Source organism: Sturnus vulgaris, chromosome 9 (assembly GCF_052056855.1).
Source record: "Sturnus vulgaris isolate bStuVul1 chromosome 9, bStuVul1.hap1, whole genome shotgun sequence".
Lineage (NCBI taxonomy): Eukaryota > Metazoa > Chordata > Aves > Passeriformes > Sturnidae > Sturnus > Sturnus vulgaris.
The window spans coordinates 7,555,396-7,582,406 of record NC_142251.1 but is presented as its reverse complement, the minus strand read 5'-3'; the positions used below and the strand labels follow the sequence as shown (position 1 = coordinate 7,582,406).

The following is a 27,011-nucleotide window of genomic DNA, read 5'->3' as shown; positions in this document are numbered from 1 at the left end:
GCCCTCAAAACTGTGGCAATATACATCATGTAAAAAGTGAAACTTAATGGCAGACAGCTTCCGAAATTTCAATGAAAGTCAATACTCCAGCTGAGCAGCTGCTCCCAAAAGGTTGAAGTCATTGTGGTACTAAATCATTAGTATGTCACAAATTGGCTGCACCTCCTTATGCTCTTTGCAAGATTTTCCATTACTTTCTATCTTCCCTGAATTTATTAATTTATACACAAAATGGCTTTGACAGCAATCAATTTCAAATTTACTTACTGCTGCAGCAAAATCAACCAATGAAGATGACAAATAGTACAGATGTTGGTCAAAAATATAAAACAAGGCTTAGGTATTGCTCCTTTTTGCAGAATGTAGTATGAAATAAATGATTTTCAAGTGCTGATTCCAGAAGTTAATATTTAAAGGATGCAAAAGAAGTAAACTTTCCCAAGAGGTGAGATTGGCAAACCCAACACCTTCCTTCCAAAGTAAATTCCAAAAATCAGAAATAATGGCTTTTAAATGGCTACAGACAGGAAATTAAGGTGCAGCCTCTCCTGAGAGCAAGCTTTTCCCTAAGAAGTCTGCAATATTTTTCAGTGTTCTACTTTGTAGTAGAAGTTCTCAAAACTTAAAACATACCCTCTCACAGAAACAAACCCTGTCTCAAGATGCATGCCAGTCTCTAAAATATCAGGTGGACCAACTGTTTCTGCTTTTTGCTGTGCAATAAAAATAACCCCCAGGATCCTGGGATGATCATTTTCAAGATCACTGAAGCCAAAAATTCTGGTAACTGGTGTTTTCAAAGACTTCACATAGGATCTAGCATTTCATTAATATCTATTAGTATCTGTCATTATATCTATCATTACCAATATCTAACTTCAGGCTGTTATTTCCCTAGTACTAGGAAAATGAGAATATAAAAAGATGGTAGTAAAACAATAGAGGAGTATTACAAAAGGGCATCTGATCCAGACACTTAACCTCTGTCTCACTTCAAAGAGAACTTAGGTTTTGTTAAATTTTATAGCAGGTAAGATCACATAGCAGCAGCATAACCAGGAGAACATGAAAAAAGCTATCGAACTGCACTTCAATCTGGAAACAAAAGCAGAAGCATGCTATTTCCAGAGTAGGAAAAAGACTCCTTTGATCCCAAATGCACGAGAAGTAGCTTTGCCTCTAACATAACAGAAATAGTCAAATACTTCCATGATTGTTGTAGTCTCTTGAGGAAAGGATTTTCCTTGTGCCAGCACACAGCTCTGTTCAAAGGACTTCTTGACCTTATGGAATCCATCTCACTATTTCTCCTTTTCTTTCTGACAGGTACTTTGCTGCAGGTTTCAGTGCTGCAAGGAAGGCTTAGCTTGTAAGCCCCCAAGAAAAACCCCATCTTCTAGGAGTGCATGAGGATGTCTGTGCACCAGGAAAGCAAGGACTGGACTCCAATTTTGCTCTCCTGAAGCAGCACTGAAAGGACACAGTATGAATGCTCTTTCCCAAAGCACCCAGGATGCTCCTCTCTGCACAACCAATTGAACACCTGTAGGGCACACACTGCAGGCAGGAACTCGAGGGTCTGTGAGTGCCCCTGGTCTGCACAGGAGCTGCAATCAAACCTCACAGAATCATGGAACAGGGAGGGCTGGAAGGGATCCTTGCAGGGTTGTATGGCCACATCACTCAGCTGAGTGTCAGCTTCCAACGTCAGCAAATGCTTTCCTTAGACGATGTACATAATGAAAAATGGAAAAAGAAAGTATGAAAAATCAATATTCAAAACTTGGCTGTCTTGTTCAATAGTAAATCTATTTACAGTTCTGCTTCTGACTGAAATCCCAGAGGAAAGGGGAAGAGGACTGATTTGTGGTGTCTCTAGCAGGCTCAAAGAAAGGGACTGGAAACTGCCAGGGAGGATACAAAAGGGTTCAGAGGACCTTGCACAAGACCCCAATTTCTGTCTCACTGAAAAGTATTGCAGTGGCTTAACAGCCACACAGCAGGGCTCTGGTACTCCCAAGAAGGCAGACAGTCACTTCACACTACTTTTTGAAAAAGAAAGGGAAAAGAGGGAACTAAAGGTCGAGGTGGGAAGTCAAGTTTCATATTGACTGTGGGTTGACTAGCACTAAAAACAGTAGCCTGGATATGCTAAGCAATTTGTCTTTGTAATTCAAAATAAAATTGAGGAAATAAACACCAAATACTGTGAGATAAGACTCCATATTCTTGCAATTACACAACACTGCTTTACTTTCAGTGCCCTGATTTCCTCTGTATTTCTATGATCTGAACAGCAGCGTTTGCATGCATTTCCAAACACTGACCTCTAAACCATGTTTGTCATTCTAAGTATAACTCTCAGTACACAATCAGCTAAAACTATTGTTATCTCAGTAGCATGAAAGAGATCAATTTTTTTTAGACTATGCCCTTTATTTCTCATTTTGATTTTTTTTTCTGATGACAGAAGTAAATGGCTACATATTTTACATAAAGAGATGTTACAGCTCTGAAGAGCTGAGAACATTTGCTTTAATAAGAAGAAAAAACATAATTTCACAAGATCAGAATTCTCTTCTGGAGAGTGGCTTATAAAGAGAAAAAGCAAGAACATTCAGAAAAGTTCAGGATTAAATTACTATGCATGTAACAGCAGCTCACAACATACAAGACTTTCCTGCTATCAATAGAAGGCACCCCATCAGCTCTAAATAAAATGTGTATATAATTTAGCCCCAATCCCTCCAAAGGGAGTCCAGCTGAAAAAAGGATAAAAAAAGTTACCATGACAATTTCTCTTCCCCAGCTGTGGGTAACTAATTCACAAACATTGTCAGAGGAGAGTCAGGAGGCAGACAAGATGACAAAGAAACCTCCTTCAAATCCCAGATACATCCTAATCTCTGCATAACACTTCTCAAGATACACTATTACACAGAACAACTAACAAACAAGTTTTCAAGCAGAGGAAGATGTTAAAACACCAACTTGATCTTTGTGAGTATTAAAAATTCAGTCCCCACCTGCCATCTGTCATTTTTCTTTTTAAAGAAAAATGAGACAGTTTTTCTATTTTGGAAACAAGCATTAGGCTGTGTGTAGGCTGCAAAATGTAACCTGCAAGCATTGACTAACTTGGTACCAATGCTAACAGAGTGTGAACTGGTCACCAAAGCACATTTTCAGCACTTAGGACAGGTCATCAGTTTAATCCTTAGTTTTTCCCAATTATTTTGTCTATTTGCTTACTCAGGCATAGCCTTGCACACAGTTTTTCTGTTCCCAGAAAGCCAACCAGTAACTTGCTACTTGAATGGACAAGAGAAGCACCAAGAAAGAGTTCCACTCAGCAGGAAGCAGGGAATATTCTCTTGAAGGACTGGAGGGCTTAAGTATATAAAACCATCTGTTGCTTTTTTGACATTTCTTCCATCCCACCCTCATAAGACACTGAAGCTGGGAAGCTGGCCCAAAATATTAACCCAGGGACTGAAATCCACTAAATTAAAGGATATTTGATATTGTCCCCAACCCAATCCCACTGAGGTCAGTGGAAATAGCTAAGAAAAATAACTGAAATCTAGCAATTAATATACCCACAATAACTGCAGAGGTCCACACTTTATTAACTCAAAAAATCAAAACCAAAATCTTAGGATGTCAACAAAAAAATTGGAAAATAGCACACTGAGTAGATTAAAGCTAGTCCAAGCATGTCATGCACACCAATGACACATCTGAGTGTAGCACAGCTACAAGTACATGCTCAAAAACACCTGTGAGAAGTCAGATGGAAAAAAGGTTTCCAAGTACCTGCTGTAAAGCTTACTTGCCATTTTTACATATCTGCATTTACATTCCTGAGGTTCCAATCACCTCTGCAACAGTGATGATTCATTAAGTGCTGATTTATTCATTCCCTGCGGCAGATGGACATTGGCAGCCTAAAATCCGGGGTGTCATTGTTTCAGAGATTTTTCACTGCCATGTCAGTCAAGCACAGAGGTGATGGCAAACACAGCAAAAGTCAAACAACAACACACTCTTGCAGGAAGATTTTTCAGTCTCTTCAGCCCTCATACCTCCAAACATGCAAACCTACAGTCATGCAAGTCATATTATCATCAGCTCATGTTCCTAATTCCAGAATGTCCTGACCAAAAGCAGGGCATTACCTTTCCCTCAGAGAAGATCGATTCAGCACAGAACTTGGAGAAGTTCTTCTCAGAGAAGGCTCCTGAGCTGCTGGAGGTGCTGAATGCTCCACAGAAGCAGCAGAATGGGACTCTCTGTTGGGTGGATCTGGGCTCACATCCTCCTTGCAAACAGCAGAACTGTCCAAGCCTTTTCCACTGATAGATTTTGCCTGAAAAATATCCCACCAAACTAGAATTTATTACAAATATCAAGATGTACAATTTTAATGTTTTTATTTCTCAACCTGAAAGGTTAAAGACTGCATATTCATCCAGGACTCTTTGTCTGCTGGGGAAGAACAAGGACCCTCATTTCATACAAAAATCTGTGATCTAAAATAAATCAACAAGTCTCAGAGTAATCTGCTGATGACTAACACACCATCTTACATGAAACTCTATTGCAAGAGCCCTTTTATCAACGTTTCTGAGTGCACAACTTAAAGGCCTACCCTTCCCAGGAATCTCACAGGTTCAGAATAATACCTGAGAGTCTAAACAACCCGTGGAACAATCCAGAGGCAGCACAATATATTAGACTTATATGGTACACTGAACTACAGTCCTTGGTAATAAAAGTTGAGAGTCTGACAAAGTGTGCTTAACATATATATCAAGGGTTATCCTCATAACTCCCTTTCTTTCCTCCTCCCTTGCATCATCAGTTTTCCCAGCCATTAGGCAATTTAGGAGGGCACACATAACTAAATGCCTAAAGCCACAATTTTTACAGTATTTCAGGAACACAGGCAAAAAACAACTAAATGAGTTCGTAAGGAATAAAACCTCCCAAACCCAAAGCAACCCTGACATTAATCTTTAGATTCTTTTAATACAGAAAGAAGCTAAAATGTGAAAAAGAAAGGATGTGAAATAACGTAACAGTGGCTTTCCAGTTTTACCAGTGCCACTTTCACACACAGTTCCAGGATGAAGAATGCTCTCAGAATAACTGGTAAGGCAAATGCAAATGGCCTTTAAAGGCTCCTCTAAGGCCTTGCTGCAAGCCTTAACACCAAGGAAAAGTAAAGTCTGTATGTGCAGGCATAACCATCTCTAAAGAGTGTTAGAACTTCCTTCTACTGATTGTAAATAATCTGTTAGCAGGCCTTAACTGGGCTAAATCAGATTTAAAATGCCCTTTATCTTGTTTTTGATAATACAACGGATAAAGTTTCAAAAATACCTATGCAAGACAATCCAAGACTGGAAAGCTCAGAGCATCCCAAAAAAAAAGTATGTAAGCAAAACACTTCAAACTACTCACTTCAGTTTTCTTGGGTCTGTAGCTGTCGAGAGGAGAAGGATCTGGAGAAGGAAAAAAAGTCCCTGACAGAAGAAATCAAAAAGAAATTTACATTTCCTAAATTCTATGAAATATTTACAAAGCATCCTATCTGTCCTCACAAACAAAACAAAAGCAATTTACAAACAAAACTAAAGCAATTTATTATTTTCTCCTCAGTGTATTTTAGGAAATACATCATCTCAGTATATTTCAGGAACTCACCTTCTTTTGCTGAAAACCATGACTTCCCACTGACTGGAATGCAATGTTTGCAATAATGAGTCAGTGTAGGCACCATACACAGACAGAAGTGGCACATTTTGTTACACTATTCGTTGCTTAAATCAATATCAAAAACAAGCTCTACCATTCCCAAAAATTCACATGTACATTGCTGTACCTTACTAATCCTCTCTGAATAAGTTTCCCTGTGAGCATCTCTCCCTCCTCCTATCACCTCTGCATTCCTTCCTTCACCACTGACTCACAGACACAAATACAAAGCCCAGGGAAACACATGGAGAACTCTCAGGCCCATGCTGGGTTAGGATTTTTCACCACTGTCAATATGCACCTCATCCCTGAAGGACTGACATTAAATCTACTTTCTTGTTCTGCCAGTTTGTACTGAACAACCCTCTCACTGTGACCTAGGAAAAAGCAAAAAGGGACTAAACTGTTCTGTCTGCATTAAGATTTATAATCCTAGGGATCTGTTCTTTTCAGAAGTTACAGTTAAGCCTCAAGACACGGGCAGGTGACCAAAAAATCCTCTGAATATTAACAGTGATGTAGATTTTGGTCTCCTAAATACTGGCCAGAAACCACCAGCTCATTTTGTAAGTGTGCAATGGTATCAGATGATCTGGTGTGATCCATTATCCAGCTATCACAAACTGGCAAATCTGTTCCCAAAGGGGATGTGAAACCTTTAAAATCCAGCACCCAGTGCAATGGCAAAGAACAAATGTAAAATAACACGTTCATAATGATTTGCTGCATAACAAATTAAAATTAGTGAGGAAATGAAATAAAAATTAGGCAGAGCACACATAAACAAATACTGATGAGACTCATTAAAATCCTCATATTGTAAGACATGTGCAATAATATCAAGTTTTAAGGTGCTTTCTTAAATTTCTGGTCCCATACTTTTTATTTAACACTCACTTACTGATACCAAAGAATGCTGAAGCAGATATTGGAGCACACCCTGGATACTCATTAATAATGATAAGTCACTGATCCACTACTCACAAATACTGCTGAAATAAACATTATTCATCTTTGAAGGAACAGAGTCCCTGAACTTCAAAATAATCAATACTCCAAGCCTGATCAACACATCCACATACCATGGTGCAGATTTTCTCCACCATCCAAGTCAACAAAAGAGGTGAAGTGGAACAGAGCACTCGTCTGAGCTTTGGAATTCTCTATTCCTATTTTCATATCATGTAGAGATATGTTCCAAGCTTCATGAGGTAAAGAACTATTCAAGGGCACCCAGTAATTTATTCAGCATTCTTCCTTCACCTAGGAAGAACTAACAGCTTTTTCTCCATCATAGACTGACATTCTCATAATAAATAAAAACCCAAAATAATAATAAAAAGCCCCAAGTAAAACTACTTCTTGCAGAAATCAAAAGCACTAATGAGATGTATAGTAGAAAATACTGACCACGGGGTGCCTTGGGCCAGGCTTCTACTGTGCTTTCTCGCAGGGAACACCAGGGATGAAGTTTAGCACCAGGACTTGGTTGTCCAACCTGAAGCAGAAATAATGTTAAAATGCTGTTAAATTGCTCAGTATCAGATGTATCAATTCCTGTTTTTTCTGGTTTTGCTCGTAAGACCACAACTAGCTCTTTCTGAAATATTTTACTTTATTTAAATATTATTTTAGCTTATATTCATAGCACTTGCCTCATGTACATTATTAGCATTACTGTGCATAAACAGAAGCAGTGCTAAAAAGGTCTAGAAAACTCTAAATATCCTATTGTTCAAAGAAAGGGAAAATACAGAGAGCTTCTCCTTCATCTGTAATGTCGGCAGTCTTTTTAAACAATTCCTGGTATCTCATATTTATTCTAAACAGCTCAGATCTCACCAAGAGAGATCTGAATCTCTTCCTAATTAAAAAGTTACATTTAATATAATCTAATTTTGATCTTCATGTAACACAAAATCTCCAGGCCAAAAGAGTTCTCAGCAGTAAAGATGCCCTAAAAGGAGAATTCTCAATCTAGAAATGCCATGACAGTCAGGATATGCTGAATTAAGAGACAAGCTTTCTCCTTTTTTTGTACAAACATAACTAAGCATTGAAAATCAATAATCAGTGTTAATGATACTATAATTAAACTGTGAACTTCACCTATAGATCAAAAAACCAGAAGAATTGAATAAAAGGAGTTAAAAGAAAAATATTTGAGAGAAACAGTAGGTTGATGAATGATTAATGACTTATTCAGGTCATTTTGAATTTCTAAGAGGTAGTTATATGTAGAATAAAACTTAGGAAAGAATTCTAAACTTTGACAGTATATTATTAATTAATTAGTACTGATACTAGGTAAAAAGATAAGGTAGAAGCAAACTATTTAACCATTAGATTATCTAACTGGTTGTGCTAAGTGCCCAGAACTGCAGACAAATCCTAATGTCACAGAATGACAAATCATAATGGCAGAGAATATGAACAATCCCATTTCTGCCCCAACAAATTCAAAGTGATTTTCTAAAACCAGATAATTGTTGCAATAAGAAGAAAAATTAAGAGGGGGGAAGAAAAAGACTATATGATCCTTCAGGTGGCTGGGATACGTAGCCCCTTCATTTTAAAAGACTTACACACAGTTTCTTTTAATAAGTACCTAATTTCAGGACAATTTTTCATGTATGGCAAAATGTCCTTATGTTATGTCTAAGTCAAAGTGTTTGAGATGTAGCTCTGAGCAAAGGAAGTGTTCCAAAGATCACAGGATGCCAACATAAAAAAAAGTTAAAAGAGAGGAAGTGTAAGTGTTCATAATGTGACTAGACACTCTTTCTTTAAAGTCTTATTCAGGAATTTTTAATACTAATATCAATTACTTCCAAGCTGAATTTATACACCTATTATCCTGTCTAGTGTGCTGGAAGAAAAGAAATGGGGCCTCGGAGAATTTAACCAAGATATTCATGAAAGGATTTGATCTTTGTCTGCTACTAAAGTGGATAAAAGAAATTTTATTTTAGTTAATTTTACATTTAAATCACTCTGTGACAGACTGTTAAGGAGAGGGAAAATTATTCATCTAAACTAAGAGTTGAATGAATTTTTGGAGCGCTGTTTAGTGAAAGAACAATATTTAAACTGAGCTTAAGCTGGAAGCACCTTGGATCAAATACCCACCCGTCTGATGACAAAGGGAGGTTTGTCAGTGTCTCTCCTGAACTCGTGAGGGCCCAGGTTGAGGTGGGCCAGTCTCTGCCTGGCCTCCTCCGAGAGCTCGCACATGCGGCGCTTGGTGTAGGGGGACGGGGAGCGCGACTTGGAGGCGATGGTGGGCTGCTCGTAGCCCTTCACTGCCGAGCTCTGCCTGCCCTTCTCAGCTGGAGGAGGGCTCTTCTTTGCTACCTTCGAGTGCATTTTTCCATTTAGGGTTGAATGAAGCACCCAGTTCATATCAGCCTGAAGTGAAGAAGAGAAATTATCTGATTTGACAGCACGTAGGATAAAGATCGCTGAACACAATGCAAACAAGGAACTAATAATTTTTTCTGAAAGAGATGCTATGGCAGTTGAAGTTCCCCTCACAAAACTATAATCAAACAGCAATTTAAAAAATAACTTATTTACCATCTTCTCTGAAACCAAAAGAAGGTTAAACACCTAGTACTACGTTAGATGTTAAGTGTCTGATACTTACTCAATTAGATTTCTCACACAGTTAGTGGAGATTGTAACAATTAAATTGAATTTTGTCACAGTTTACCTGAATTAGCCATACACAGATTTGAAGCATATTTTCATCTGTTTAAGTTTTTATTTTAAAATTTTTACCCCTTAAAATACAAGACGTAAATTTAAATAGGAGCCTATTTAATAGTTTAAATTATACATATTTAGAGTTGCCTAAGGCTCCAAAAGAAGTGCAGCTACATTCTCTAAAATTTATATTTTCTTGTATTATGGTGAATTTACTAGTTCTTTAAAGAGAAAGTTTAGTTGAGAAAAACAATACTCTTCCTATTAGAAATTCTTTTTCAAGCTGGAGCTAGTTGACATTAGCCCTAAATCTGAATGTCACATGTACTGCTTCAGATCAGAGGAACTCAGAAATAAATGTCCAGCTTGCCTTCAAGCCCTTTCCTCTACACCTCATGTTTGTTTTGTATTGACAGGATCTGAATTCAGAGCAGTACTGAGACCACTCCTTCCTGAATTCCCACTGGTGCAGCTGATGGTGAGATACAGCATGGACCTGGCCCACACAAAGCCAGACCTAATTCTCTAAAACTAATCTCAGCTTCATCAGAAGCAGGCAGTGCTGCTCCCGGCTTACACCAGTTTTGAACTGGATCTGCACTGCAACACACGCAAATCTGAGCTGCCATTCATAGATACTTTCAGGAACAGCTTAAATTTTAAATCAAATTGCCCTTATTCAAGTCACCTTCACTGAAGCCAATTTTCTGACAATGACAATTTTCACTGATTTTTAATTCTTTTTCTATCTCGATACATTTCATTTGCTAAATTTGGAAGAAACTTCTCATTGAAGTCATTAGCAATGCCACCAACAGGTCAAAGTCACCTAAGTGTCTGCACACAAGTCTTCCTGACAACCATTCCCTTTCAATGATGCTGCACCTTTTTTCAATAGTACAGCAAAAAAGGGAGGATGTAAGAGTAACTTTACATGGCATCTTGTGCCAGAAATCCAAACCAAAATTCCAATCTGTGAGACCAGAGAAGAGTGCTACTTCACCTTTAACTTACTTGCTGCAAAAGCAGCATTTCTAGATTAATATAGGTGATAGTCTTTTCAACAAAAATTTGCATTTCCATTACTGTCAGTGATACAGTTATGGAAAACAATTAAATTAATTGGTTTGGTTTAATAATATACCTTCTCTAACTTCACCTAGTTTTCACTGTCCTTAATTTTAAGTGTCAGTAACAAATGGTGAGAAGGCATCTTCCCATGTACAAACACACCAGGGACTGACACTTCAGCTGATCACAAAACACAGCAGCTGATAATTGTTTGAGATTCAAGGAACTCTCAGAGTCTACTGTCATGCACCAAACCCACTCTTTACTCATACTTGATTAAAAATTTAATCAAGTTGTCAAGCACCCATGATACCTGCTTTAACCACAACAAAAGAATGAGGAAAGTTTGAAGTGAGCAGCACATGCAAAAATTGGAAGCAAGGCTATCAATATTAAATCTAGAAACTGTGAACAATTAAATTGTGCTAACCTGTATGTGACTCCTTCCTAAGTTTAACAGACTGTCTGAAATAATGGAGATTGTAGAAAATCTCAATTTTGGTGCAATTCCCTAGAAGAGAGACAATAATTGAACATCAAGCTCCAACTCAAGATAAAGGGTATCAAAGAGATAAATGTCACCTAATGTAACAAACCATTCCTAATTTTCAGCCATTTCCTTTGTTAATTTCAGCCTTTAATAAAGATAATTAGAAAAGACAGAACAGCAATGGTAAATGTCAAGATGCTAACATTTGCATTTCTGACAATTCAATTACAGATGATTACACTGCTTTCGTACAACAATTAAGGTCTGACTTTTATTTTAATACTTTTTTTTGTCAAAAGCACTTTTAAAGATTTTTCATGCCATGCTATAAGGCATCAATAAAAATTTCAGTCATGCTCTAGAAGTTTCATTAATGCTAACTTTGTAAACTTGTTTGAGAACAGTCTCAGTTGTGCCATCTCTTTTGTAAAAACATTTTGTTTAATCAGTCAATCACACTGAAATAACTATTCTTTTGTAACAGTCTGACTAAGAATACCCTTCATTCTGTAATCTTTGGAGTAGTCTGATTTCTGTGGATGCCTCCCTTGTTCCATAACTATGTTCCATCCCCTTTACAATCCCCTCCTGTCCATGGGGCAGTCCTAGTTTGTCCCACTTGGAATCAGTGGAGTCCAACTGGGCCTCCTGGTCAAGCACAGCACACACAATAATGGTCAGCAGGTCCCTCCATTTTTACATGATTGGCACCTTCTGTTCCACTCACCTTTTACTGCAGCCATGGCTAGGAATGCAACACCTCAGAAAATTACTGCCTTTCTATTTGCTGAGCATCAGCCAAGGCATTCAAAATTTACTGGGTGTAAAGGACAGGGATTACAACACACAAGCATTATTTCCCAAACAGCAGCATTCAGAAAGGCATAAAAGAACTAAATGCCACATATGCTATAAACAAGTGGCAATCATCTATGTGCATCCTATACAGTTCTGCAGAATCCAAGAGAGAATCAAGTGCTCCCAAAATTTCTGCCCTCTCGTCTTTCAACATGGACATGTTTGCTGCCTGAGGCACCTCAATGCACAGGCATTTGTGCACATGAACACAAGAAATCACTGACACATGAAAAGAAGCTGGGTCTGTTTGTGACTCTGTCCCACATCTGTAAGAATTAGCAGGAACTTTATGAGTGAAGTCTATTGATGAACCAAACTCTTCTCTACCACCTGCTTAAACACTGATTTCCCATTAGGGAACATGATCTGGCCCCAGGATAGATTATGTAAATCAAAGGACAAAAAAGCCAAGAAAGCTCAGTCACAGCAATTAACAGAGTCCAGGATTCAATCAAGTCAAGTTATGGCATATAAAAGAGGTTTTAAGCCTGATCATCTTTAATCAACTCGTTTTTATTACTAATGAATTGTCAAGTGCTATCAACAATAAAAAAGAACACACCAGAATTAGTAAGTCTACTGCAAAATGCAACAATAGAGCACCTACTGCTCTTACAGAGACTGGAAATGATTACAAAATTGTTAAGTGCCCATCCCTAAAAAATGACACAAACTGGTTTCTTGAGAGAAATAGTCTGTGGAGAGGGAATATGGGATGGCATTTGAATGCACAGGCATGGATATGTCAAAAGCAACTCACAGGCCAAAGCCATCAGAGGATTTGCTGTTTTCTGCAGTTCCCAAACCAGGGATTGCTGTAGGATATTCAACATAGAATTATGTAAAGACCGTCATATAGCCCCAAATACATCCGTAAATGAAAATCCAACTGGAAAGTTTTTGGGATCTCTTCCTCTGCTTCTGGCTCAGTGGTGTCTGCAGCCCTGAGCAGTTCGGCACCAATCATTAAACAGAAGGGACATAATATCAATTTGGTCACAGAGAAAGCATAAATGTGTTTAATATTTAGAAGAATACAAGTCTAATATGTGCTTTTGACTGTAAGGAACGTAAGTACAACTCTAGCTTAAAAAAGTATATAAGAATATAACAGAAGGCCTTATACTGGTCTGTTAATGGAAGATAGCACAACTAAAAGGAAACTGTTTTAAGAAATGTGGCAAATACTGCACAAAGGTGGGGAATGGAGATAAGAACATCTATAAGAAATCACTACCACAGTCCAGGCATAAACATATTCTGAAAGGCAAAGGTTGCAGAGAAATACAGAAGAGCCAGCAAGAGCCTCAGCTGGGCAACGCTGGACAAGGAGAGATAATTCGAGGCATGTCTTGTATGCACACTGAGTTTGTAAACCTCATAAGACATTTAGCCAAGGACATTATCAGCTAAGTGCCAGATTTCTGAAGGAGTTCTGATCCTCTCAACTTGGGATTCCTTCCAACTGGCAGATTAGCAGTGTTAATCAGACACTGCTTGTCACTGCCTATCTGAACTCCACAACCTTAACTTTACTGTTGCTACCTTTATTTTTTAAATAAAAGACAAATTTATTTGGACTCAAAATGCCACTGAAGCACAGCTGCCATTCAAAAATATTCAACATCTCAGCTGGCTATAAATAACTTTTCATGTGGGAAGAACATGACTTCAATAGCATAGGAATAATGTGAGGGTTCTCACGACCTTGTTTAACACTTCCTTTTGCTTAGAACTCACACCCAGCACTTCGTGCTGACAGACTTAGCATGAGACACTTGCCAGTAAAGCTCAGGGAACACTGGGAGATGGAGGCACTTGAGACTGCATTTCTACTGGAGCTACAAATCCCTCCATAGTTATTCCATTTAGCAAGCGAGGAAAGGAACAAGAAATTCTCCTTTTGGGAGTCTCCCTCCAATGCCATCAAACACAACTTCTTCATTATTCCTGAAATGGGGGTCACTATGCCAAAATCCTCTCTTAAACTGTACTTTTAAGCTATGGAGATGGAATGGAGCAACAAAGGCTTCTGCAGTCCCTGTTCAAGGGCAGAGATGGATTTTGTTTATGCTGCTCCCAAGGACACAGAAGTATGTCTGTGTCTTGCAGCAGTCAACTTTTTAAAGCTACTACAGTGTCATCATTCATCAGCTACACATCCAAATTACTCTGACCACATCTTCTCACAGCTCACCAATTATGGCACCTTCTCTTTATTAGAAAATACACAATTTTTGTTTTAAAGAAATCTGTTTGACAAAACCCATCAAACTCCTCTAGCAGCTCTGCTTCTACGAAGACTCACTATACCCTGCTCACCAAAAAAAAAAAAAATCTAAAAACATTTAGCTAATACCACTTAATTTGTTCCTACCTCCCTATTCTTTCTCAACACCAGGAAAGTATCTACCCTATGAGCAAAAAAGGAAAAACAATCCCACCCCATCTCTTGAGCCACTCCACGATGCATAGGATGAACCATACCAAAGAGATACTACAGCCAAAAAATAATGGTTGCTTTCGCAGAGACAGTTTAGGCTACTGCAGAATCAGATATTTTGTAGCACAAAATCACAACTTTAATTCATTCAAATGTAACACAGCATTAGACACCAAATCAGCACTTCTAATTGCAAGTGTCTGGGCAGTTTCCAGGTCGCCCTTTCAGGGGAAAGATTACACCAGCTAAAAGAAACCAATGAGCTTTAATCAGCATCTCCCCGCTCCCATGTGCTTTTAGTCCAACCACAACGAACAGGGTAATTGAGTTCTTATCCAAATGTCCTGCCAATCCACCAGGACAACTCCACAATAACCTCAAAACACATCATCACCATCCTCCTTAAAGTGCCTTCCTAATTCTGCTAACAATTAAGATTCAACAGTCAAACTTCATGAAAGGGCAATGTGAAATGAATTAATTTTCATTTAATATGAACTTGAGCCCTTATCTCCAGAAAATTAGCATTAATTCATTGCACTCATTCTGCCAATTAGCTGTTGTTCCAAAATGCTGGGGAGAGGGACCGAGGAGGAGGGTTACATGGCTTCTGCTGAGAACCATGAAGTCAATATGACATCTCTTGCATCTCTTCAGCCACCAGCTGCATCACAGATTAATCTGAATGGAGACATGTCATGGTGCCACACTGCAAACCAAGTGGAAACTAAGTTTTCCACATTAAATAATTTCTTGAAGCATTTTGAAAAAAGATTATACTTTCCCCAAAGTTCAACTGTGGATTTGTACATTCAACACCTTAAAATGGCAAAATCTGTCAGAAGTAATCGCTTTTCATTTGAAGCAGTTCAAGGGGTTTCTTCAGTGAAGCAGACTGTGTCATAAATACAATCCACAGACATTCACTCACTGTGAAAGACGGGGACCTCTTCATTAAAATCTCACGCTCTAAACCACGGCGCCCATGGGTAAGCTTAGGGTCAGGGAACAGGAAATCTCTTGTATTTTCTTCATATGTAGCTAGAACTTTTCCCACTAAAAAGAAAATACATACTTTAATTGGAAAATAGACAAAGCCATACAGCACAGACACCACACACAGAGCCATGTTGAAACCAGGATAAATTTTGCTCTTTACAAATTAACAGCATGGCTCTAAAACTCCTATAGCACTAAGAAATAACCTCATCAAGTTAAATCAGCAGCAAAAATGTGCAGATTCTACTGTGAAACTATGTTTCAATGTTACCAGAAAAAAAAATTAAAGGGGATTGTGTTAACTGTTCTGTAACAGGCACATAAAAGGTTTTCTTCAGGTAACTTTCCAGTACTTTTTTTCTTTCTTTCTTTCCCTTCCATGCCACAGAAAGAACAGTATTTTTTTACTGGCAGCCAATCCTTTATGAAAAACTACCCATTGCATACTACAGAACAGTAATGGTAGCAAGAAAGAAACACAAGCAACAGCAAAATAATTATTTCAAGAGTTTCTCAGTACCCTGGCTTGGTACTTCTAAAAAAAAAAAAGTTTTTTTCTTTAGAGGTGAACCCTTGAATGTATATTGTAAAAAATGTAACTTGTGCTATTGCAGCCATCTTGCTAGCTTATGTTGGGCTGTATCACAACGACGTCTGAGCCCTGAAAACAAATTCCTTATGCAAGATCCTTTAACTTCCCACAAAAAAAATCCCCATTCACTACATTTCTTCAAGTAAACAGTCTGGTGAGTCACCTGAGAGAAGCAGTAGTTTCCTTGAAAGTACTAAGGACAAGTGACAGAGAGTGCTTTTAATACCACAGTTTCCAAATGAGTCCTCTTTAAAACTTGACTTTATTTCCAATAAAATGCAGATTTACATTATTCATGGGAACACTTGAATTTCATTAAAATAGATTTTTATAATCACACAAACCAATAACAGAAGTATGACAAATCGCTATTTATTATCTTCACACATCCCAAGAGACCTGTAATACTTATAGTGAGGATAAGAGTTTTCCCAATGGTCACCATTAAAATGGAAGGAAAAAAAGTGTCACTCTGAGAACAAGATTATGCACTCTGAAATTTCACAGACAGACTCTCTGCAAGTGAATTGTGATGCAGTTAATAATTATGCACTGGATGATTTCAGTTTATTTTCCATTTTTAAAATATTATCACTTTCCTAAGCCTGAGTATGATACATTTAAATATTCAATTATTATTCTCTTTCAAGAATAAGATCCTCTTGATCTATTAACATTTTCTATTCAGAGGACTATTTGTTGAAGGGCTTTCTATGTTGTTTGTGTGTTGGAAAAAGTGCTTGTGCTAAAATGGGCGATGTCCTCCTGGAAATTCACCTACTAAACTGTATAATTTATGGAAAGATTGATACAATACCTGGAGGAACGAGCTGTATTAGTTCAAGTACTGCTGTGTCAACTAGAAGGGAAAAAAGTTTTTTCATGAGTTAAAAAAACACCAAAAATGAAACTTGCCATAGTCAAAGCCCAAGAAAAATGGATCACTGATTTAAGGTTCACAGCACTGTACATTCCTGCACTATTTCCACCACATCAATAATAGGACAAAATTAAGTACAGCTTGCATATTCATCATAGATGAACACAATAGCTTTAGCAGGGTACAAATGACAACGCTAAATTTGACTTGGAACTTGGTCAGTTCTATCTTCTGCCAAGTTTGTCTTCTCTTAAAGATTACACAAGCTTTGCCCCCTTTACAGATAACTCCCATGTGAGGGTGCATATTCCTGCAGTTTGAGTCCGGGTCAGTGTTTTCTCACCACAATTCATCATACACAGGTAACAAGACATAATTTTTTTTAAAAATGAAAAGAATAATTTTACAAAAATTGGAGGTTTATTCTTCTATAATTTGAAAATTAATCAAAAAAAACGACCATATAAAAGAACCTACTACCAGATTAGCCCTTATGACTTTTTACCTTTTTCCTGTTCCAAAGTATGGAATATACATTTCTAGGGGCATTTTGTTAAATAGTGGTTACCCACTAGTTTTTCAGAGAACAGGCTCCTGATAGAAAAACTATCAAATACTTTAAATCTCCAATATATCTTTAGAGCCCATATATACATGGCAGAAATAGATACAACACAGTATACAAAAAACCAGAACGTACACTCCAGTAACTTCACAAGGTCTCCAGGATCAACTATATTAGCAAATTCCTGAAAAAGAAAGAACAATAATAATAATAATAATAATAGTAATAATAGTAATAATAATAATAACAACAACAACACAGTCAAAGTATTCAGATGCACCTCTGGGGAAAGAGAAGGAGAAAAAATCCCCAAAAATCAATGCAATGCTCCTCCTTGCCAAGATGTTTGTCAAGAGTCCTATCCCACTGAAAAAAGAAAGGATACTAAAATTATCATTTGGAACATGATAAAATTCATTGAAAGCCAGCAGTTCTTGTTATATACTTTCTATCCATACAGAGTTCTCTCTGTATGTAAATAACAGAATTTATTGTGAAGAGTTGAAGATGTAAAGGTAAGCATTGTCTAAGAAAATTTCAAGAGAGAAACATAAATTGCTTGATGTACTATAATTCTGATAGATCAGTGTTCTCTAATTTATAAGTAATGGTTTAAGCTTCATTTTCACAGAGGTGATTTTTCAGTCTCTTGCTCAGGTTTTTTTTTAAACATGAATCCTGTGTGAATAGATAGCAAGGAATAGGGGAGGATGTTGCACTGGGTGGAGGTCCCCTATATTACACTGAAAACAGCATTCAGTACATTCCCCTTAAGAAGTTTGTGTTATGTTTCCCTTTAAAGAACGATGGTCTTTTCTGCTCTTCATAGGTAGTGAAATTATCACTGTTTGTTTCTTATCTACTTCACCAGAGCATCACTCTGAGCAAGTTTACTCAGCCTGGTTTTCAAAGTGCTGGGGAATGCTTAAAGGAAAAGAACTAGGAAGGGCAAAGTATTATTATTCATAGGTAGTGAAGAAGCCAGATCATATCTGTAAGATACTGTGTTTCATTATCCCTGTGGTACTAATAATGAAGCTAGTAGGCTCTCAGAATATGAGATAAACAACTATAAATTACAGGGCCAGAGTACCAATCTGGGAATTCTGGTGACAAAATGTGAAAAAAGTACCTCAAAGGGAGTAAGATGTCACCAAAAAGGCTTGAGCTGCTATTTTATCTTTCTACTAAATTAAGTTGTCTCTTCTATATTGTACAGTCTCTGCTCTTCACCTTGCCATCATTTTTAGAATAAAAACAAACATTCAGTCCCCTTTAAGCCAGGAAAACAGACACTGAGGAAGGACAGTTCACAAAAGAATCAACAAACATAAAAAAGTCTCATCGTACATTAGAATCTTCAGTACACATAATTCTTGAGTCCCCATATGGATAATACAGGTACACTCCTCTTCTGTTCTAAAGAGAAGCAGGAGTTAAAACACTGCTCCATCCTCAGTGTGATTATTTGTGCTCATGGGTTTTGCAGACAATTTTTGTAAAATTTGTGATGGGGTTTATTTGACTTGTATCAGCCCTTGACATATCTTACCTTTTCAAATACTAGTTTTTCTTGAAAGAAGAGTGGGAACACTGCAGGGACACATTCAGTTTTGCTGTACTGCCCAAGTACAAAAACACTGAGATAAAGCTCCTGTTTGTCTTTCAGCAGCACTCCAGGACAAGTGATCTGTAGGAGTAACACACTCATTAAACAAACTGAACTTTAGCTAGACAAGTAATGGCTGGTTTCAAGATAAAAATGAAACAGTCAAGACTGAAATGGTTGATTTGTGGAAGTCAAGATATAACAGGAGTAGAGCAAAAAAAATTCTTCTGTAAAGGAATTCTATTTGTACATACTGGCCAGGAAAGAAGTCACCATTTTAAAATAATCAGGACCAAATTCTTCTTGCTTAAGTAAACATACTCCATTGTCTTCAATCAAAACTGAAACCCAAGGCCAGGTTAATAACAGATAAAGGCATGCACTGACTGTGTAAGGCATAATCACCTTCCATATGAAGACTCACTTAGAATCAAGTCTACATGATGCCAACACACAAAATCCCACCCAAACGTCAGCCTAACTGCAGAATGAAGCTGGTAAATTTATGTGCTTAGATATCCATATTCTGCCCAGACAGCAGAAACAGCAAGTTTATTTGCTAATTTTCTGTAAATGAGAAAAAGGAACTGATGTTCCATTACTACCAGACACATTTCTTACTTTGAGAAGTTTGGCCATCTTTAAACTCAAAGTAGGGAAGGCTTCTTGCTAGGCTGCCACATGCTGCCACAGATCTCTCAACTTTCTCTGCACAGCTCTTACAATTCTTTAAGTTAGAGGTCAGTCTGTTTTTAAAACTGATTGCAAGAATGCACACAACTCATTGCAAAACTATTTGCTGTTTTCTCCAAGCCACGTGGATTTATTTATCTTGCTGACAGAGAATTGACACCTTTCACTTAAGGTATCATGCTCATTTTTTATGTCAGTATTAGAAATACGAGGTTGTCTCTTCCAACATAAGGTTTCTGGAGAAAGTGTTCAGACTTTCAATTGCCAGGTAGAAAGAGAAAGGAGAAGAGTGATGGGAATAAAAATAAGTGGTTTGGTTACAGTCTCCTATTCCCAAGTGAACACTTTACTTGAGAAATCCTAACCGGATTTAAAAGAAAACTATATAAACATCAGCAAAAAAGGTGGATGAACTAAAAGAAAACAATATGTGATAGATCACTACAGATAAAGTATAACGTAAAAAATAGTTCTTCTACTCATAAATATCTGAGAAGAAAAAAAAAAAGAGTTTCTGCTCCATGTAAATGAGGGCTTCAAATCTACAAGGAAAGTGTCAGAATAATGGATATCCCAATTGAAACAGTCTGTCAGGCATTAAACAGCTTGCATGACACTCATGCAGTTGCAACTGTGAACAGGAGCGAGAGACAGATTTCATTCATACAAGGAAAGATCCCCCAAACTACATACTACATGTCATACCAGCTTTACTTCTCACTTTTGTCTCTGACATTTTTTCTGTAGAATGTACAACAACCATTTTTAGCTGGAGTTTTGTGCCTTTCACCTTAGAGAAAAAAAGACAATTCGAATAATTAAATGATGGAAACAAAAGTTACACAATATGCACTAGGCCTGGACCAAGAAGCCACAGGGAGGCCGAATCATCTTCAGCATATGTTGTAAATGAATGTAATTTTTCTTAAATTAAATGTAATGAAAACAGAGAAGGTAGAATCTGCTGAAAAATAACAAACATAAGGACCATGTGAGACAGAAAGAGAGATCTGAAAACTGATAACCCCATTGATCAAAATATTTAAATATTCAAAGATAAAGAATAAAGATATGGATGAAAACATCAATAGAAAAAATCCAGCAGGACATGTTCCATAAAAACAGATCAACCAAGCAAAATTCTACATTTTCTTGAAAATCCATTTTCTGGATAAAGGATTTCATATAATATAATGAGAAATTATTGTTTATAATTAAAAACTTAAGAGTAGTAGAGGAGTTCGTATCAAAGGTGGTACAGAACTGGCCAAAGAACAGCATCAATAATGTGCAAAAACCAGGAGGTTTCAAGCTGAAGTTATTGTTAAAAACATTCTTCTCTGTATACTGGGATTCATGTCTTTTAACATTTTTAATGACCCTCTAACTCATATTAAGATATACAGGATGAAAGTTGGACTTTTGTTTCCTTACATCACCTAGGACAAAAGCAAGACCCCGTTTGGAATGTAGGGTTCAATTCTGACTCTGATCAATGCAAATTCAAAGTGGAAGAGTAGCTTCCATTCCTAACATGGTTAGAAGTCTGGTGAGTCTAGCACACAAAATTACTACCGAAAATACTACCAGGTTGCTTTAGCTGATAAAGATCAACTGGGAAATGAAAGAACTGCTGCCCAAAAAACACATCACGTGAGCAAACACCAAGGAAAGAAAAAATCCCTTCAGTGAAAAGCCATCATTGAGATTTTTGTAAGGGTAGACTCTTTCCATTCTTATTTATAGCCCTGAGAGCAGGGCGAATAATAAATACCCCACAACTTAAAACCTGACCCTGGGGAACGTCTTCCCTGTACTCACTCCTGGCACAGGAATAGCTCACGGCCAGTGGGAACAGAGAAGGAAAGCACATTGCCCTGCTCCAGGAACCGAGCAGGCCTTGGCATTGTGGAGACAAACACCAGCTGTCGGGACAGCACAGCAACACGGCCAGGGTGACACCCTCGCCACCCATGCGTGGAAATCCACAGCTCTGCTTCAGAGCAGCCACTCAAGTTTGGGAACAAGGGTAGCTAAGCAACCAGGAATACCTGGGCAATTTCCCACTATACACTTCCCGGGTCTGCACTCGCGTTTTGTGGATGGCATCTCGTGTTTTAGTTTCAGCAGCAGGTACTCTAATGTATGTGACAGCGCTCGTTCTGGATTACAGGACCAGGGTAAATAAAGCCACTAACTCCAGAGTAACAGGGCACTGCCTAACACAGCTACTTCGGCAAAGTTTTCTGGAGAGTGACAGAGCTCCTTGCTGTGCTCCCAGCTTGCATATAAGCAGAAAACTTTGCGAAGCGCAAAGAGTACAAAACTTTCCACTTCCACACTTTCTGACCTCACTCCCCGCCGTGTAACAAACACGCAGGTGTTCAGAGCCACATTTGCCAAGAACAAGCCGCTCTTTCCTGGGACTTGTTGTTTTTTTGTGGTTTTTGTTTGTTTTGTTGGGGTTTTTTTGTTTTGTTTTTGTTTTCCCCGAGAGTGCCTTCCCCTACACCCTACAGCTTCCCAAGAATCAGTGTGTTTTAAAAAACCACGTTTTCCACGGGAAAATGACAACTCTAAAGCGGCACGGCTGTTGCTAACAAAAGCGGAAAGGCGGGGGGCGCACAGGGACAAACACCCCCCAACTTTTCCACAGGAAAACGGGAGTTGTGGAGGGACACGGCTGTTGCCAACGCCAGCCCGGGGCCGCAGGAACGGGCTGCCGGAGGATGCCCATACACAGGGGCCGGAATGCCAGCCGAAGCACGGCCTCCGCTCGGCAGCAAGGCCCGGAGCAGCCCCCCGGAAGATCCGCCGGGCTGGGAGCGCGGGGCTGCGGCCGGCAGAGGAAAGCGGGGCGGGAAGCGATGCCGGAAGAGCCAAGCGCGGCTTGTCCTAAGCCCGGCTGAGGCGGGCGGGCAGCGCGGCCCGGGCACTCACCGAGCGGAGCTCCAGCTGCAGGCCGCAGCGCAGCGCTTTCCGCGGCATGGGCGGGCGGGCAGCGGGGCCCGACGGCTCTGGGCCGCTGGGGCTCGGCCGACGCCGTTGTCACGGTAACCGGGGCGCGCCCGGCCCGCGGCGGCCGCTCCGCCCTCCTCGGGGGCGGCTTCCCCTCCCTGCCTTCCCTCCCTGTCTCCGTGCCCGCCCCGCGGCCTCCGCCAGCGCGCTGCAGTGATCAGAGGCCACGCTGGCCCTGCCTACACGTGTCCGCACAACGCCCGTGTCGCCTTCCTTGTGTCCTTCAGTACTCTCCACAGGGCCTCCTGCCCTCGCAGAAGCAGGAGAAGATCTCTGAGATCGCCGTGTCCAACCTATGGCCGAACAGAGCTATCTCAGCACGCCCCGTCTTTGCTTAAAGGCCTGCAGGGTCTGTGGCTGCCCCACCGCCGTGGGCTGTCCGTTCCAGTGTTTAATCATCCTTTCCTGAAGAAATTATTCATAATTTCCAACCTGAACGTCCTCTTGTCCTGTCGCTAATCCTGCCCCTCATCCCTGCTCATCCCTTGTTCTTACACCTTCCCACTTCTGACCGGGCCCTCCCCACAGGGACTTGACGAGTTGCTGGGGGGCTGCTGGAGTGTACCAAAAGTAATAAGTAGTAGACAAAATACATTTTCCAGCCTCAAAAGTGATAAATAGTAGATAAAATACAATTTCCAGCGTCTGTCTCCTGAAGGTCGGACAGGGACAGTGACAGGTGATGGAGCACTGGTGTGGGGCAGGTCACAGACAAGGACAGGGATGCTCTGGGTATCCAGGAGGAATGAGATGCTCAGATGTGTCAGGTTCCTCCAGCTCCTTGGTCCTCCTGCAGAAAGGTACAGAGAGAGCCTTCTCTTCAGCAGAGGGGTCTCAATCAAGTTTTATACAGCTCCAGGCTTAAACAGCTAAAAAAGCACTAGATTTCCATGCCTTTTTTTTTTCCCCTTTTTTTCTCTTTCTCTTTTGATGCAATTCACCTGCATTGTGTTGTAGGCATCTGGGCCCTTTTGACTCGAGTATCCCATTTTAATGTCCTCTGTAGATGAGAAAGTGCACAGGGTCTATTCTGGCTGGTGCCATCTCTGAAGACTTGTCTGCATGCTCATATCTGAAATTAACTGTTTATTCCTACCCTCCCACAAACTCATTTATTTACAGTCCCATCCAACACCAAAATAGTCTGGGTTTCAGTCTTGGCAAGTGCAAGTTGTTTCAGTCTCAGACTGAGGGGATTTCAGGCTTTAAATACTCTTTCCAAATTCACAAGTACAGCTGTAGAGAGGACAGAAAATTTTAATTGCTTCCAAAAGAAAGCAGTGGCTCAAATATATCCCTTGGCTTTCTTTATTTTAATTTTACAATTTCAAAGAAAAATCATGCTAAGTGATCTGGAAAGAAACAACGTTCTCAAAATGCTTTGATTTTTCTCTTTGATTTTTTGTTTAGTTTCTTTTTTTTTTAAAGGAAACTGCAAAGAATATGATATGCCAGTGCTGACAAAAGTGAAATCTATAGATGGATTAAATATCACTACTAACGCTTGATACCAATCTTTTAAAATAAATAGAGGTAGGCCTTGTTTTCATTAATGTGACTTCTGTAACAGCTCTAAGGTGTGGGGAAGGTTTTTTGCTTGTTTCTGTTTAGGTGGCTTGGGGTCTTTTTTAGGGTGTGGTTTGGGTTGTGTTGTTTTGTTTGGTTTTTTTTGTCTTAGCAAAGGATTCTGTGTTAAGGGCCTTTAAAATTCTCTGTAGACTTCTAGTACATATATTAAGGAGGGTCTTACTCTTGGATAAAATAATTTTCTAAGCACTCTGAGTCTCAAGGTTATGATTAGCTTTCCAGAGTTAATGAGAAGAAAATTCTCACAGATCCATAGCTTCAGATGGTAACAGTATTAAAATGGTTTATTGCATATTTTCAGCTACCTTTCATATACATGCTTTTTGGAGGAATAAATAATGTGTTAAAGATTGTGAAGTATGAGATATTATGGTAAGTGTGGCCATATAAGAACAGAAGATAGATAAATGCTGAAATCAAAAATGGTATAATGTTTGTGATTAGAATTTAATATCCATGTGCAGTGCCCTGGAACAGAAGTGCTTTATAGCCCTTGAAAAAAGGAGCACAAGGCAGGACAGAAAGCTTCTCCAAAGTGATAAGGCAGTGATGAATTTTCCCTGGCAAACCTTCTGGTCTGCAGAGTTTCTCTCTCTTTGCCCTGCTGGGCCTTGGGAAGAAAGGCTGCTGCTGCTGCAGTGCTTTCCTGTCCAGCCCTTTCTGCAGCAGTGCTGGACCTTCTGATTTTTGTTAAATGCATGATTTACACTTGTGTTTGCAGGAACAGTAATGCAGAAATCTGAGGGAAAACCCCGACTTCTAGTAAAAATCTATTTCTAATAAGAAAAAAAACTGTTAAGCAAAACAACAAAGAAGTGCTTGCTCATGTAATAGACCTGAGATTTTAACTGCTGTAAAGTTCCCTGCTGTGAAAGCGCGTGAACTCCTTTGCATTTACAGCAGTAAATCTTCTTGCAACACTACTTATACTTAGTTCCATGTATTAAAAGGCTCTGAATGACTGCTCTGCATTGTGGTTTTTTGGTTTTTTTTACAATCTCCTCTAGTTATGGGCTTCAGCTTTTCCTGTCCTCTGGGCCCTCCAACATGGCTGCTACAGAAGAGCTGCGATGCCATCAAAATACTCAATTTTGTTCTTATTTCTACCACTGCAAGCTAGAAGTAACTGTCAAAAGATTGAAGTTGCACTGGTTTAAAATAATTACTGCAAGATTTATATCGTATTGTTGCAGTTCTTGTGATAGTCAGGCACCAGCAGTTTCAGTGCATTGAAATATGCTACAAAATAGGTAAAGTGAGAAAAATAGGAAGAGTCAGGTTTGCAAACAGTGGGTATTGTACAGTTCATAATTTAAAAAATACTGGGGATTAGACAGAATTAGATCAGATTAGGAGATCAGAGAGCAAGCCTAACATCCCCGAGTTTGTCAGAGGCTCACTTTCAGCTAAGAAGTCAGGAATGGTTTTCTCCATTTCTTAGGAAGTAGAACACTGGGTGTGAAGTGGTATTTCACAGTCATCCTGGTCATCAGAGTGAAGAGAGTAAAGGAGCTTTCCACATTTTGCTGCCCTCTGCTACAGTTCTTAGGAATGTTGTCAGAGGTCCATTTCTGCCTACTTTGAGCCCCTGATGTTGCCCAGGCAGCCAGAGGAGACATCTCTGTTCCTGCATGTCGAGCCTGTTATTTAGATACCACCACCAAGCACGACTGACTTACCATTAATAACTGAGGAGAGTTCCAGGGAGGCATCTGCTCAAATAACAGCAATAAATTACAGGATATGGTAAGATTTTCACATTAGAAAGGCAAACAAAACAAAACACAAAGACTGTTTTCCTTTAGAGAGGAGAAAAATAAGATGTAATACAAAGGAGGTACATAAGGGATTGAATAATATTTTGAAATAAATTCTTCTGTTTGCCCATGCCTATTTATCCTTTCAAATGACACGTGCAGTGAAATTAAAAGACAACCAAATCAAAACTGATAGAAGAAAGTACTTTAGATAGTGAAACTTGTTATCACAAGATACATTCAACAGTGTTCCAAACAGAGTGCTCTGGGGGCCCCCCTGGACAATACCTCCATGCATTAATTTTGATCTTCTGACTCACTGTGAGGTTAAATGTGCAATACACAAAAGTCAGTCCCTGTGCAAAGAATTGTAGTTGAGGAAAACAGGCAGCAGAAGTTAAGACTAAATAATCCCAGAACACTATAGAGCAGAGCTGGAAGAATTTTGTGATGTGAGAGATTCTAATAGGATCTAAGGGGACCAAAGTGAATTGGATTACTGCAGACAGTAATGTAACAGGGAAAGGTAGAGTGCTAGATTATTGATGAGGACAGAGGATGGAGATTACCTGAGGGTGTCAGCACACTCCTCACAAAATACATTTTCATCTAATCTTTCTACTTTAAAGCAGGAAAAAAAGTTTCCCAGAAGTTCCCATTCATTAATATCTATTGCTTTCGAAAAAGGCCACAATGATTTTGTTGATCCTGTCTTATCGAGCGTCTTGCTCTTTCCTGACGTGCAAAGACACAACTGGGCAGAGCTCTTGGCTTTCTTGATGGATCTACGAGTTGCTGCAGGCAAAAGGCCACCTGCTCATGTTTTTATGTAGGTGAGGCAGTGACCTTTCTTCACCATGTCCTCCCAGTCTCACCACTGCCTTTTGCAGAGCATTTTCACCGCACATCTGGAGAAACTCAGTACCTCTAACATTTCACTGTGGCTCAGCCATGACAGAGCAATTCCTCCATATTGCTGCTAAG

At 39.2% G+C, this 27,011-nt stretch overlaps 1 protein-coding gene across 3 annotated transcripts in view; it reads right to left on the bottom strand.

The window, feature by feature from the left end:
* SPATA6 (spermatogenesis associated 6) overlaps positions 1-22,720 on the bottom strand; it is a 35,168-nt gene extending 12,448 nt beyond the window's left edge. Inside the window, exons 1-10 of one of the 3 annotated variants that reach the window (XM_014870665.2) lie at positions 22,606-22,720; positions 18,916-19,053; positions 17,499-17,547; positions 16,736-16,777; positions 15,259-15,383; positions 10,967-11,047; positions 8,890-9,168; positions 7,171-7,258; positions 5,467-5,528; positions 4,179-4,369 (exon numbers count right to left, since the gene is read on the bottom strand). In XM_014870665.2, coding sequence (XP_014726151.1) covers positions 4,179-4,369; positions 5,467-5,528; positions 7,171-7,258; positions 8,890-9,168; positions 10,967-11,047; positions 15,259-15,383; positions 16,736-16,777; positions 17,499-17,547; positions 18,916-19,053; positions 22,606-22,653 — 1,103 coding nt within the window. In that variant the 5' untranslated portion in view covers positions 22,654-22,720. The remainder of the gene's footprint in view (positions 1-4,178; positions 4,370-5,466; positions 5,529-7,170; positions 7,259-8,889; positions 9,169-10,966; positions 11,048-15,258; positions 15,384-16,735; positions 16,778-17,498; positions 17,548-18,915; positions 19,054-22,605) is intronic. The other 2 variants (XM_088169747.1, XM_014870666.2) reach the window with 2 other exon arrangements.
* Positions 22,721-27,011: the final 4,291 nt, after the last annotated feature.